Source organism: Camelina sativa, chromosome 15 (genome assembly GCF_000633955.1).
Source record: "Camelina sativa cultivar DH55 chromosome 15, Cs, whole genome shotgun sequence".
Taxonomy (NCBI): Eukaryota; Viridiplantae; Streptophyta; class Magnoliopsida; order Brassicales; family Brassicaceae; genus Camelina; species Camelina sativa.
Genome location: NC_025699.1, coordinates 10699773 through 10716171, shown reverse-complemented (window position 1 = coordinate 10716171; position 16399 = coordinate 10699773). Strand labels below are relative to the sequence as shown.

General features: G+C 36.5%; 1 protein-coding gene across 1 annotated transcript; it reads right to left on the bottom strand.

Moving 5' to 3' along the window:
• LOC104746365 (putative F-box protein At2g16290) lies at positions 5632-7106 on the bottom strand. Its single transcript, XM_010467826.2, has 2 exons — positions 6657-7106; positions 5632-6540 (listed from the first exon to the last, which is right to left on the bottom strand). The coding sequence occupies exons 1-2, from the start codon at positions 7104-7106 to the stop codon at positions 5692-5694; spliced, it is 1299 nt and encodes a 432-aa protein (XP_010466128.2). The 3' UTR covers positions 5632-5691.

Sequence of the window (16399 nt, the reverse complement as noted above, 5' to 3'; positions counted from 1 at the left end):
TGACACTTCCTACTCATGTGATGTCCTGCTATAAATTGCCGCAAGAGTTGACATCTAAATTAATGAGTGCTATTTCCACTTTTTGGTGGAAATCCAATGATAGGGCTCATGGTCTACATTGGGTGGCTTCGGATAAATTATGTAAGAATAAGTGTGAAGGGGGTCTAGGTTTCAGAGCCCTGGAACAATTTAATGATGCTCACTAGTAGAAATTTCTCGTATAGACAAAAAAACAGTTAATAAACCAAGAAAACCCTTAAATCCTTCAACTTTAACACTTAGAAAAAAAGCGCCATCACTCATATCTCTTTCTCTTCAAGAATTGTCATCCCTTCGTCTGACCTTCGTCGCTCACAAACCTCTGACTTGAATCCGCCGGTACGTCTTCTTCATCTCCTTCTCCTTCTTCTCCTTCTTCTCCTTCTTCTCCTTCTTCTCCTTCTCTAGTGTTTCATCTCCTTCAATGTATTTGCTTTTTCTATTTCAACAATCTCAGACCCTTTAAACTATCCTTAATGGCTCGGGTGTTGAAACGCCGATATTTTAGAAATAAACACCCTCTTATGGCCAAAAAACCATATGACCCCTCCTTTGCTTGGAGGAGTATTTTTTTCAACTAAGGAATTGGTGGAACATGAAGCGCGGTGGACGGTAGGCTCGGGTTGTTCTATTTTGGTTTGGCGAGACCCATGGATACCGGATATCCGACCACGTCCAGCAAATGGTCGGGGAAGACTCTGGTTACCGAGTTTGATGGTGAACCACTTAATTAATCATGTTACGAAGGATTGGCATTTGCCTACTCTGGAGGAGTTTCTGGATCCGGAGGATATACTGATTATTCGGAGTATGGCGGTCAGTAAAGTCCAGCAACCGGATCGATTAGTATGGCACTTTACCAAGTCAAGGAAGTATACGGTTAAATCAGGATATCGGCTAGCCAGAGAATTAATGACGGAAGTCGAATACGGGCTGACTTGTATGGCCCTTAGGGCCCAGTCGTGGAAACATGATGTTACTCCGAAGGTCCAACATTTTTTTCTGGCAGATTGCTTCGGGCACTCTCCCAGTGTTAGAATGGCTTGCGTATAGGGGTGTCCGGTGTGATACTCTATGCAAACGGTGTGAGTCTGCACCAGAGACTATTAATCATGCTCTTTTTGAGTGCCCTCGCTCGCGCGATGTTTGGGGGTTGTCACCAGTTTTGTTAGTTCTAGATGGTTTACCATATGCTTCAATCTATGCAAATTTAGATTTTATTTTCTGGCGGACAGCTTCTCAGTCGGGGGATCCTGATGTAGGTCTTTGTCTTCCCTGGATACTTTGGTCACTATGGAAAGACAGGAATAAAAAAGTTTTTCAGGGGTTAGAGGCCGAGCCGATGGAGATTTTACTTCAGGCGAATAATGATAAAGTACTGTGGGAAGAGGCCAAAGCTTACTCGGACAGTTATTTGCATACTACGCCTCTGTTGGAGGACAGGGGGGCGTTTCCTCGATGTCAGATTGATGGTTCATGGAAAGGTTCAGACCCTCTGCAGGGTCTGGGGTGGTGGTATTCTAGTGATGAAGATTCGACACTTCTTCTGGGAGCACGGAGTCAGAGGCGCGGTCCTACATCCTTACATGCAGAGTTACAAGCCTTGATCTGGGCTATGGAGTCACTATTGGCGGCTGGAGTTGTCTGCCAGAGCTTCGAGACAGATTATGCAGAATTGGTGGCGATGGTGCAGACGCCTGATGATTGGCCAGCTTTTTCGAATCTGTTGGAGGAGTTATTTTTGCTCATATCACGCTTTCCCTCCTTCTCCCTGACCAGGATCACTCAAGAGCTCAACGCAAGGGCATATTGTCTACCCCGTTCTTCAAGATCTTTATTTACTGAAAATTCTTTTGTAAACTCTTTTCCTCCGGTTTGGGCAACCAATCTTGGAGTTATCTTTTAATTTAATTAATGTTTGGTTGAAAAAAAAGTGTATAATATTTGTAATTATTTATAATGATTTACCTAGTTATGAGCTTTAGCCTATTACTACATTATATAATCAAAGCCCGCTAAATATGTTGTATATTCATAGGAAGATAACCTTATAATAAAAGCCCATCAACTATTGAGCATTGGATCCTCTTATACATTAATTGGATGATAGGGTTCAGAAGATGTTGGTGGTGTAGATAGAATTTCTAAATTTTCTCTAAATTTTTATTTATTTATTTTGCCAAAGTTAGTGATATGGTTTACATGTATATTTTGATCATCAATTCCATAGTCATAACATTAAGAATGGGAGATTGTAAATATTCATGTTCTACAAAAAGAATTGTAGTGATACAATATAGTGACCCTACAATTATATATATGTTAATTACATTTTCAATGCTATTTGACAATTGACATAGTGAAATAGACAAGGATTTTATTACAATTCAAGAAAATATTTTACCTGATGTTTTGTTGGTAGACTGGAGGTGTACTGCATCTAGTGATGTTCTAGTGATGTTAAAATGGGACTACCCTACCCATTTAGACCCTGTCCATTTAAGTCATGCCCGTTTTGGACCCGTTTATACCCTACCATTTTAGACCTTGTACCCGTTTAGACCCTGCCCATTTATTTGGCCCGTTTAGACCCGTTTAGACACAAGTTCACTAAACAAACTTAACATGATAATCTCATAATTTCCAATTTCAAAATGCAAAAATAATAAAAGTACTACTACATAGATAAATCTCCTTTCTGATCATGAGGTAACAGAGAACCATAAACAACAGAAGCAACATATATTCAATGCATGATAGAATCTCCTAATCTTGAACATTCTTCTGAAGTACTCGCTGTTGTGCCAATGTCATCGTTGTTCTCTATGTTACCTATTAAAGATGTGAATTAATTAAAAAGTCACTTATTAAGGAAAATAGTTTTATGTAAAAGTTAAGAGTTTAGTTACCTTCATAATCTGCAAAACCATGTAACCAGTTACGGGTACAGAGCAAAGCTTGAACGTTCTTTGGAAGCAAACGGTTTCTGTAAGGAGTTATGACCCGAGATCCAATACTAAAGACTGATTCAGATGCTACCGTGGTGATGGGAATGCTTAGTATTTCACAAGCCATAGAGGCTAATTCCCCAAGTTGATGCTGGTTGTCCTTCCAAAAGGACAAAACATCCAATTTTGGAAAAGATTTTCTCTCCAATCTTGGCTCTTCTAAATAGATATCCAGATGTGTCTTTGTCTTGCCTACTCCAACTCCGATGCTTTTTTCAAGCTCAAAAATATCCTACAGAAAAGAAGCAACATAAGCAACAAAAGCAACATTCTTACATTGTCATAATCGTCATCAAGTAGAGATTCATTGACCCAATCATGTCGGATTTGGAGTTACAGAAACACTTGAAGAACATGTCCTAGATAAAAATTTTATCCCCGTTTACCCAGTTTGAAGCGAGTGAAATTTCGTATTCTTAGTCTGAAGCTTTTTTATTTTCAAGTACTGAATGAAATGTGTATAATTTTTGAAAGCTAATCTCAATGTTTTTCAAGAGGCTGTTGGCATAAGAAATTAACAATGTTTCCACTCAGAATCTGTTGTAAGTTTTATTGATTTAAGGGGTTTTCCCTGGTTATACTGCAGGATTGTTTTTAATGTTGGCAAAGAGGACATTTTGGGGACACACGACAAACCAGTGCGCTGCGTTGAGTATTCTTATGCTGCAGGTAGGTTGTAGAGTGGTAATCATGTTTTTTTAATGCTAGTTGCACAAACAATAACACTGACGATTTCTGGTGCTTTAAAGGTTTACAAGACAGTGAACTTTGTTTCTAATCTTTACTAATGTAATTGTATCCGGAACTCAGATATTTTATTTTGAGTTCTTTGGTTATATCTTACTGTGACACATCATTATGTTTTATGTGATGTTTCAGGGCAAGTGATCACTGGATCTTGGGATAAAACAGTTAAATGCTGGGATCCAAGAGGTGCGAGTGGGCCTGAACGCACGCAGGTGGGAACTTACTTGCAACCAGAGCGTGTTTACTCTATGTCTCTTGTTGGACATCGTTTGGTAGTGGCAACAGCAGGACGGCATGTAAACATCTATGATCTTAGAAATATGTCTCAGCCTGAGCAAAGACGGGAGTCTTCACTTAAATACCAGACAAGATGTGTGCGTTGTTATCCTAATGGAACAGGTTAGATGGCTCACTTATTGTTTCTATGGTTAATGGCAGGATCCGGAGTCGCTAATTTTTTCTTCCATATCCAAAGTACAGTAAAACCTCTATAAATTAATATTCTATAAATTAATAAACACTATAAATTAATAAATTTTGTTAGTCCAAGTCGGGCCAGTGTAAAAAATAACAAAATTCAATAAAATAATAAGATAATAATTTTTCTGAAATCATAATGTAAAATATGGTCTCAATAATATTATAAATTAATAATCATGAAAATTTACATACATATATATATATATATATGCTGATATAATAATGTATGTTTCTCCTACAGCTCATATCTATAAAATAATTGTTATGTTTTATTTTCAAACTATAATGATATAAAATATTTTGTAACATTTCATAAAGATAGCTACATTTTGTAAAAAACTTTCAATTTTTAGATAACCATCATTTACATTTGATAGTTTGATTGACTATTAAAATACAACAATTAAAATTATTATTCATAAATTTGAATTTATGTATGTCATGTGTATAAGTGATTTTGTCTATTGTATTTGTAATTTATTATTAAAAATATTTTATAAATATTACAAATTCAATTTCAATACCATATAAAATTAAACTATTAAAAATATATCTATAAATTAATATCACTATAAATTAATAAAATGTCTTGGTCCCAACATTATTAATTTATAGAGGTATTACTGTATATCTTACTCTCAGTTCCTCTTATTCCACATTATTAAATTGAATTTCTGAAATTGAAAATTTACAGGATATGCTCTTAGCTCTGTTGAAGGAAGGGTCGCCATGGAGTTTTTTGATCTATCAGAGGCTGCTCAAGCTAAAAAGTATATTTTTCTTGTGTTTTTCTTCTTTTCTTCTTTTCTATTTTCCAAAACTTTGACTTACAGATGTATTTGAATTTGTCCTCAGATATGCCTTCAAATGTCAGCTAACATGTGATAAGTGGTTCTTGTTGTGTTCGTCACCTCTGTTCTTTTAGGTCAAATGAGATATATCTCACTTCAAATGCACTCTGTACATCGATACCCCAGAGCATCTTCTTCGTTCTTGTGTACAACTATTTCACTCTCAGATACATACTTCTGTATGGATCTTTTGTTTGCAAAACTATTAAAAGCAAAATATAAAAGGATCTAACTTTACACGAAGTCTTCATTAGGTTATGGTTTTGGCTTAAGCGATGTGAAAACATCCTTAACCAGTCCACAAGAAAGGAAAAATGATGAACATTAACAAAAGCCAACATTAACAAAACCAATCTATATACTAAAACTGTTTAAATCCAATCGAACATGTTCCCAAACCAATTTATTTATTAAAACATTTGGTTCAATATGGTTTAAACTGAATTCAGAATTTTATGCGTACACAGTTAAGTGAACCAAAAGAGTCAAAATTCATCAAACTGAGTCCAAACCAAATGATTTGAACATGATACTCGAAAGATATCATAAAGATTACAACTTTCTAATCATTTTTCTCTAGTAAGCCAGATAGATTCACTAAATAAGTCATAGACGCTGTTTGCTGGATTTGGCAAAGTCAAAACTCCACAAGATATCAGCGATTCAAGATTTGCACCGAATGCGCCCTTGTAGCCTCTACATTCACTAAAGGCAGTGCTCGTTCTTTTGGTTCTTAAGTCAAACAAAAGGATTGATTCACTCTTACTAATAATACCATTTCTCGAATCAATGAACACAATGCAATTCTCCTTTGCACCCGGAATATATTGTACCGAGCAGCAAAGATTAATCCGTTTTCCAAGAAAGATCACTCGGTCGTTCAAGTCATTAACTTGAACCCACTTCCTCCTCCCTCCTTCGTCATCCAGCCTAAAGACTCTGAACCATGTATACATATGTTCACGATGAGACTCTGTGAGTGGGAACCAATTATACATATCTTTTTCATAACAATCTCCTGGTATGAACCGTTGCACAAGCAACAACTCTTCTCCTGACTTGACGAGATTCTCTTTCGAACACTTGCAAATCGACCGTGTGACCGATGGGATCTCCGAAACTTCCAAAGAGGGTTCGATTACAAAAACATGTCCCCATCCACTTGTATCAACCACATAAAACTTGCCTTTGAACGAAATTATATCTCGACATTTCTCAGGAGAGACCGAAATTTCCGTCCATCTCATGTCAAGGCTGCTATATATCATCATATCGCCTCGTATATCAGCTAGCAATCTGAAATCTCTGCAATCTTCTTCAATATTCAGTTCAAGATATTCAACTTTTACGGAAATTCTAGCCCATTCAATTCCGGTACGCAAACAAAAGTTTACCATCAACTCCAAGTTTGTAAGCTTAATCCAAGGCAAAAATAAGTTTAAGAAATTAGTTTCAGTACAAAATAAAATAAATAAAGAAAACTCATGCATGCACCGTATGTAGTAATAGCTAGAGACTCAAAACTAATAACCTGGTAGTAGTAATGAGACAAAGAGACAATTTGAGTGGTAAGAGAGTTGAACAACAAAATAGTGCTTTTGGGCGTGAGACCACCATGACTTGCTAATGGCGACGACATCGACATTGGTTTCCCAGAGTTTCTTCTTTCACGCATCTCTGCCAATAAATAATCATCACCAAACGGAGTTTTGAACCTCACCAGATAAACTGGGATTTTTTTTAGTGTGCAACACTTATCATCGCTATTATTGAACCGAGATTTTCCCCTGTAACTGTAACGATGGTGGACAAACACGGGGATATGAGTTTTGATGCCTAAGCAGCGGGAATCACGCGGGGAAGGAACAACCGACCGCCATGAGCTGCAGACGGATCGGAAGAGGACAATCTCGAAAGATGTCTCTAGACGACCAACAATTAGTATTAGTATGTCTCTGGGAAGCACCGACCAATCTGCCATGGTTAGATTCGATGGGAGCTCGAGAGCAATACTTAAAGAGGTAAAGGAAATTGAAAATGAATACATAGGAAAAAGAAAGTAGAATTTCACATTAAATATTAGAAACTAAAACTATAGGAGATTTTATTATGAATAAAGAAAGATATCTTACTATATAAAGCCAAAGAAAATGAAGAAACATATCATGGTAAAAAAAATTGTAGTTAATTTATCTTTAATGATTATTTGGATTTTTTACGTTTATTATTACCCTATTAATTATTGAAAATCTAACTAAAGCATATAAAAAATCAAATATAAAGTAGAATATAATGCAAAATTTAATATAATATTTAATTTTTTAAAATAGAGGAAAATAAAGAAATATGTGAAGGAAATGTGTAGTTAATTGACATATATTTTTTTTCAGCAAAAATGATATTTATTTGTGAATGGAAATAATCGTTATACAATTGGTTTGAAAGCCAGACAGGAGCGGAAAAACACCCTGAGTAAAAAGAATTTGTCATACAACCAAATTTGGCTAAACAATGAGCAGTATTATTATTACAATCACGAGAAGCAAAAACAAATTTAGTTTGCTTGAATTTTGATGACCATGCCTTAATGTCTTGAGAAATGTTATACACTGATATGTCTATATGTTTGTTGAGAAGAATTGCAGTAAGAGTTTCATTGTCTCCTTCAAATATAACCTCAGTTAGTTCTCTAATCCAAATTTGTTGTATCGCCGATAATAGGGCCTTTGCTTCAGCTTGTAACGGTGATGATGCATAGCCTAATACCGATGCCCCCAACCTAAGGAAACACCATCTTTATCTCTAAGAATCCATCCTCCTTTTACCTGATTAGTGGTGTAGTTATAGCTAGCATCGTAATTGCATTTAATGTAAGGCGCCATACGTTTGGTCCAGTTTCGATTTGTTTGTCTTCCTCCATGGGGATTCCTATGATCTTTACTGTTCTGGATTGATTTCCATTCTCGGATGTTGGATTGAGCTTGCAAAAGGGTTGTATTTGGTGTATCCTGTATCCCCTCAAACACAAAAGAGTTCCTACTTTTCTAAAGGTGCCATAATAACCAGAAAGGTAAAAGCTGCATATCACTTGTAGTTGTGTTTGACTGTTGATAATCTATCAAAGCTTTAATAAAATTTTCAGCATTCAAATATGATGTGTAAAAAATTGAAACAGGAACATTTGACATTTGCCAAACTGATTCTGCATAAGGGCATTGGAAAAGAATGTTTTCAATAGTTTCATCATCTTGAAAACATCTGGGACAAATTGGGTCTATATTCATTCCACGAGTGCCAAGTCGGGTAAGAGAAGGTAAAGATTTAGATAGGATCCGCCAAAGAAAGTGTTTGAGCTTGGGAATAATATTTAGCTTCCATATTTTCCTTTTTAATTCAGGGGATCCATGAGGAATAGGCGGAAGATTATTGGGATTGTTTGGATCATGCATGGAAAGCCAATATACCGATCTAACTGTATACTCACCATTTTTGTTGTAACTCCATATTAGTTTGTCTTTTTGGAGGGATTGTGGAATATACGTATTGATGAGATTATTTTGATCTTCCTCTGAGATGAGTTCCCTAATTTTCACAGTATCCCAATGCTTGTGTTCTCCCTGTTTGACAATAAGATCCGAGACATGTAAACAAACATTCTAATCCGTACTATGGATCGATTTCGGTGTATGGTCCAGGAAAAAATTGTCCTGATTTACACGAATATCCTTCCCATCGCCAAGATTGTATCTGGATCCTAACTTTATAATTTTGAGGCCTTCAAGGATTGATGCCCATCCATAAGATTGATTTGCTCTTTGTTTTGCATCTAAAAGAAAATCATCTCTGTAGTATCTGGCTTTGAAGATCTTAGCAAATAAAGTATTGGGATGTTGTATAAGGCGCCAAGCTTGTTTTGCAAGTAAGGCGTCATTAAAATTTGCTAGATCTTTAAATCCTAAACCCCCTACAGATTTGACATATTACCCAGTTTAAAATTTAATCTTTTTTATTTTGGCAGTTAGAAATTTAATCTTGTTGGCTAATAAATCTCCAAATAAATATAAACTTCCTTAAAATTTTTAGTATTTGACATATATATTGTTGAAGGACCTAAAAATCCATAACATTAACGATAAATTTTAATTGTTATAGATGTCATCAAATCATAGAGAATTGTAATTATGTTAATTGATTATATCCATCTTGTATACTTATTTTAACTAGGTTAGACCCGCGCTACGCCGCGGGATTCTTTTTGTAACTATTTTTAAATATATTGGATTATTAAAAATATTATTTTGTTTTTTAGAATTAGATTAATTGTAAAAATTATGGTTTATACAATGATAGGATAGAAAATGCACTAAGAAACTAAAAATCGAGAAATCTCAAAGTCAAATCTAAGATGGCTTATAAATGTTTATATTTATAGAATACTTAATAATAGAAATAGTTTAACTAACCCTAATATATGTTCTGTTTTATTTTCTTTACCTCTTGCGTGGAAGATATATCAGTATAGTTTGAATCTATGGTGTACTTTTTTTTGTAGTTTTTTAAAATGTAATCACATAATTGTTATATACTATTTTTTTATTGTTAGAAAAGTATTATTTGTCAAATTACATAGACATAATTTTACTCTAGTCTAGTTTTGTGTATTATTTTAATATTATTATATTTATGTTAAATAGCATATAGATTAAGTTAATTGGCTGCTCTCAACAAGGTTCTTAGTATAAAAGTCTTCAATTTTTGTCGTTGCAGTCAACCTCACAATATACAATGGATGTGTTGTTGTAATCCAAAAATCTGCAGATAAAAGACAATGTAAGACATCAAAATTCTCATAAGAAGTATCCCTAGAAACCAGACATGCATGTCCAAAACATATCGTATGATAGTTCATAGGAGTCTTATCGATCCAACATCTATGGTAGGTTTTATAAAAAAAAAAACACATACTTCCCATGATGACTCTAGAAAAAAACAAAGCTGAAGAGACATTAATTAACATGAAACGTTAAAGAAAATAAGATTCTCTGCACCACAAAAACAACTCTTCAACTCTCCTTTTTTTTTATTGGTTATGCAATTTTCAATGGTCTGTAAAATGAGTTTTCTTATCAACAGAAGGGTCTACAAAAATTTGATCCCCCAAGTTCATATCAACATAGTTTTTTTCTGGTAATAAAAAGAAAGTGATGTGATGCTCTGTTTCTGTTCATGGCTAGACAATAAAACTTTTTTGGCACTTATTTCTCCTAATTCAATAATCTGAGCAGTTGAGAAATTAAAATCAAAGCCTTAACATTTTTGCTCCAACATCATTTAGCAATGAGAAAAAGCAAGTGTAAACTAATGACCTTAAGAAACCTTAATCAGCTTGCCAGAGATCATGTCGTCAGACTAAGCTTTTTAAAAGTAAGAATCTTTATGAAAATTTTCAAAGCTTTCGTTTAATTTCAATGCTTTTGACACTTTGCAAATAACTTTTTTTTTCCTTAAGATCAGAAATGCGACTGATTGACGTCAACCAAATCTTCGAAATACCAAATATGGTGGGATCAAATATTAACCTTGTCAAATATGATGTCCGCAGAGGAAGTGTAGATAGAATGAAATGTATTTCTCTAATCATCCTTCTTTCATATGGGTTCGCTATAGCTCCCTCTTTTCAAGATCCTTCACAGCCTAAAACGCGTCCTAAATGATTTTTTATATTAAACATTTCTAAATATGTCGGGGAGCTTCCTTCGATCGAATTCTTCTTCACTTCAACCATCTATTTGAGAAAATTTGATATAACGGCTAGGTAAAATGACTTGTAAAAGAGATAGATTTTTATTGGAGTAGAATGCTTAGTTGTATTAATTGTTATAATTTGAGTGGCTACTTATTTTAAATGATGTGTCAACACCAGCTTGAATGTTGAAGCTGAGGTGTCAACGCCGGAGAGAAACACATCTTGTTTTTATTGTATTGATAAGAGTAAATACATTTTTCCCCCCATCAGAAACTCTCATCAACATCTAATACGAATCACCTGACATCTATAAAAACATATCTAGTCCACAAAAAGAAAAAGAATTGGCTAATTATTTTGATGACCAATACAATTTTTAACATTTCACGTTATGCTATACGTACGTTACAACTTACAAAACAGCAGCCTTGCGATTGGTTTTACAAGTTTACTGCATCTTTAGTTGATCCACTTTACCATACCTATAATTCGAGAAGCTAGTTTTATAATCAAATGTTTTGGTGGAACAACTAACTAAATTGTAGTTTGAAGTGGAACAACACTCCTGAAACAACTTGCCATACAAATATTATTAATATGAGAAATACAAGCCAAATTTGGAGCAACTAATTAAATTGTAGTTTGAAGTGGAACAACACTCCTGAAACAACTTGCCATACAAATATTATTAATATGAGAAATACAAGCCAAATTTGGAGCAACTAATTAAATTGTAGTTTGAAGTGGAACAACACTCCTGAAACAACTTGCCATACAAATATTATTAATATGAGAAATACAAGCCAAATTTGGAGCAACTAATTAAATTGTAGTTTGAAGTGGAACAACACTCCTGAAACAACTTGCCATACAAATATTATTAATATGAGAAATACAAGCCAAATTTGGAGCAACTAATTAAATTGTAGTTTGAAGTGGAACAACACTCCTGAAACAACTTGCCATACAAATATTATTAATATGAGAAATACAAGCCAAATTTGGAGCAACTAATTAAATTGTAGTTTGAAGTGGAACAACACTCCTGAAACAACTTGCCATACAAATATTATTAATATGAGAAATACAAGCCAAATTTGGAGCAACTAATTAAATTGTAGTTTGAAGTGGAACAACACTCCTGAAACAACTTGCCATACAAATATTATTAATATGAGAAATACAAGCCAAATTTGGAGCAACTAATTAAATTGTAGTTTGAGTGATTTTTTTTCAATCTTTCCGTCCAGAGTCCAGTTCCCAAAATTTCACTGTATATAAAAATACAAGCCAGTTCTTGAAAAGTGACAGCAATTAATGGATGTCATTCTTAAAAATGAGTTTGGCATAAAACTATTTATGGAGTGTAAGATCTTGTAACAAACATCTCATTTACCAAGACTATTTAAAAGGGTCAACCTGATCAAAAACAATAAGATCCGGGTCGTCACCACTGTTCTAGTACGGGCGCGCGATCTTGCATCTGGGGCTGAAAGTTTTGGTCTTATTGTGTCATCTATCAACGAAACCTTTGGTGTCGATGCCTGGACCGCTTAAAGAGGTGATTAGATGAAAGATGCCTAACCTTTATCATGATTCTTCACAAGCCAAAAGATTATTTTAACATGGTTGGGATGGCTCACATGACAAGCAATGCTACTAGAATAAGCAAGTCTTGTTAAATCTAAAAGAAACAAACCAAACATATGTGTTTTTTAAACAAACCAAACATATGTGTTTTTTAAATCCCCTTGGCTGATGACAGGAGATTTTAATGAATTGGTAGATCCAAAGGAAAAGATTGGAGGACCGCAAAGAAGGGAGTCCACATGTACAGAATTCAAACAAATGCTGAACGCTTGTGGACTTTGGGAAACAAGACATGATGGTTACCAATCCTCTTGGTATGGGACAAGGAATGACGAATTGATTCAGTGCAGGCTCGACAGAACAGTCGTGAATCAAGATGGAATGATCTGTTTCCGCAAACTCAGGCTGTATACTTAAAGAAGGTCAGTTCGGATCATAGTCCATTGCTTAATAATCTGATGGGGGAGAAGTGGAAGAAATGGGCAGGTTTTAAATATGATAAAAGATGGGTTCAAAGAGAGGGTTTCAGTAAAATCCTGGATCAATTCTGGAGAATTACTCCGGCTGGTTAGGATCAGGAGATGGTGGCTAAGATAGCAGAATGTAGGAGAGAAATCTCTAGGTGGAAGAGAAGTGTGAAACCTAGCTCAGGAGAAAGAATCCAAAACCTACAATCTAGTATGGATGCAATCACCAGACAAGCTCCCTTAGATAGGGCTGAGCTTCAACGATTAAAACAAGAGCTAAACAAAGAGTATCATCTTGAAGAGGAATTTTGGAAATCGAAGAGCAGAAATACTTGGCTTAATAATGGTGATCGCAACACCAAATATTTCCATGCTTCAACAAAGAACCGTAGAGCACAGAACAGAATTAAGAAGCTAGTGGATGATGAAGGTAGGGAATGGAAATCTGATGAAGGTATAGGCAGGGTGGCAGAGGCTTACTTTAAGAAGCTTTTTACTTCTGAGGATGTTGGATATCACTTGAAAGAAATGAATGATCTAATCCCTCAGGTGACATCAAACATGAATGAGACTCTGATGGCTCCGGTATCGGTGGAGGAGGTTAAAAAAGCAGTATTTGCAATAAATCCCTCGAAATGTCCGGGTCCTGATGGAATGACAGGATATTTATTTCAGCAATTTTGGGAGAGAATGGAGGAGCATATTGTTAAAATGGTACGACAATTCTTCAGTTCAGGAAAGATGGAACAGGGACTGAATAGCACCAACATATGCCTGATACCGAAGACCTTGTTAGCTCATAGACTCACCGAGTTCAGGCCAATCAGTTTATGCAATGTTGCATACAAGATCATAGGAAAAGTTTTAGCTGCCAGACTGAAGAAGGTTCTCCCAGAGATAATATCAGAGACTCAGGCAGCTTTTGTAGAAGGACGTCTAATTACAGACAATATCTTAGTGGCACATGAACTGATCCACGCTCTCAATTCAAGGAACAAGTGCTCGGAGGAGTTCTTAGCAATAAGGACCGATATCTCCAAAGCCTATGACAGGGTGGAATGGAGTTTTCTGATCAAAGCAATGAGAGCTTTAGGGTTTCAAGAGGCGTGGATCAATCTGATCATGGAGTGTGTGACGACAGTGAGGTATCAGGTCCTTATAGGTGGCACCCCCTTTGGTAACATAGTCCCAACAAGGGGTTTGCGTCAAAGAGACCCATTATCTCCCTATCTGTTTGTGATTTGCACGGAGATGTTGATGAAAATGCTGAAGGTAGCAGAAAGGAAAAAGCAAATTACGGGCTTGAAAGTAGCAAGGAAGGCTTTACCAGTATCCCATCTTCTGTTTGCCGATGACAGCATGTTCTACTGCAGTCAGAAGGATGAAGAACTTGATCAGATAGTAAGGATTATTGATGAATATAGCCTGGCCTCTGGTCAGAGAGTAAACTATCAGAAGTCCAGCATCCATTTTGGCAAGTTGATTCCGGAGAACAGGAGGAACGAAATAAAGATAAAGCTAGGAATTGACAAGGAGGGACGGGACGGTTTCTACCTTGGTTTACCTGAGGCCTTCTAGCGATCAAAAGTAGAAACTTTGAGTTATCTCAGAGAAAGATTCAATCAGAAGGTCTCAGGTTGGCAGTCAAATTTTCTGTCTCAAGGTGGGAAGGAAGTGATGTTAAAGGCGGTGGCAATGGCCCTTCCTGCCTTCACGATGTCCTGTTATAAGCTGCCTAAGATGGTTTGTCAGCAACTGGAGTCGGTTATGGCTGAGTTCTGGTGGAAGAACAAAAGGGATGGTCGAGGTATGCACCGAAAATCCTGGGATAAACTTAGCAAGCCAAAAAGTGAAGGGGGACTTGGATTTAAGGATATTGAGAAGTTCAATGTTGCTCTGCTGGGTAAACAATTGTGGAGAATGCTGGACAGGAAAGATTCACTTATGGCAAGGATTTATAAGAGAAGATATTTTAGAAAATCAGATCCTCTTAACGCTAAGTTGGGTTACAGACCGTCCTTTGCATGGCGCAGTATACTTGAAGCTCAGGAGCTTATTAAACAAGGAGCTAGAGCTGTGATGGGGAATGGAGAGATGATTAACATCTGGCAGGATCAGTGGATCGGTTCAAAACCAGCAAGACCATTGTTCTCAGTAAACAAGGCCACTCCACTCTATCAAAATACCATTTCTCGAATCCAACGTGGAAAGGATCTTTTGGAGGGAATCGGGCGTGAATGGAACACGGAACTGCTACGTGTGATGCTTTCTGAGGAGGATAAACGGTTGGTGGAGGAGCTGAAACCAGGAGGTGGTGCTACTTCCGATGTGTACACATGGGACTACGCCAAGTCGGGTACCTATACAGTGAGGTCGGGCTATTGGGTCCTAACACAAGAGCTTCTGAAGAAGAATGTAAGAGTAGAGGTAACCCAACCGAGCCTAGATCCCATTTACCAGAAAATTTGGTCCTTGGACATTCCTCTAAAACTACACCATTTCCTATGGAGATGTTTGAGTAACAGTATTTCAGTGGCAGCAAACATGGAGCATAGGCACTTGTCAAAAGATGGATCATGTATCCGCTGTCCATCTACCCCAGAAACGGTGAATCATATGCTGTTCCAATGCACTTTTGCAAGATTGGTATGGGCGATCTCTCTAGTTGCGGCTCCTATGGAAGGTGTATGGGGAGGATCAGTGTATGAAAATCTCTATGTCGCGATGAACATCCAAGAGGGAGGTGACCAAGGAACTGAGGTAAAATGTCTAACCCCCTGGATTCTTTGGAGATTGTGGAAGAATAGGAATGAATTAGTGTACAAAGGGAAAGAGTATGAAGCTCTGGAAGTGGTGAAAAAAAGCAAAAGTGGATGCTGAAGAGTGGGCGACAAGAAGAGAGAGGGCTCCTGTGAATAATCCTCCTGCAGGTACCAATAGAGAGTTAATCAGATGGAAGCGACCCCCTGAACCTTGGTTAAAATGTATGCTGAAAGGGAGAATAGTGGTGTTGGTTGGTCACTTCGAGATCATGAGGGAAGGATAATTTGGATGGGAGCTCGAGCTATACCAAGAGGGAAGAGTATCCTTGAAACAGAAATAGAGGCATTAAGATGGGCTATGGTGGAGCTGTCTAAATTCAATTATAAGAGAAAATAATCTTTGAGTCTGATTCCCACCAACTAATGTCGTTAGTGAAAGGAAATCAAACTATGCCTTCGGTAGCTCCTGTTATCCAAGATATTCAGCTTCTAAGCCATAAATTTGAGGACACTATGTTTGAGTTTGTGCACCGGGAAGAGAACAGAGTGGCAGATAGAATAGCAGGGGAGGCTTCTTCGTTTACGAATTATGTTCCCAAGTTGTATTCTCTTATGCAGATTGGGTGAAAAATGTTGTGAACTCTGATTTGTAATTTTAATGGGTGAATGAAAAGTAGATGTTGAGCCAAAAAAAAAAAAAAAAAAAACA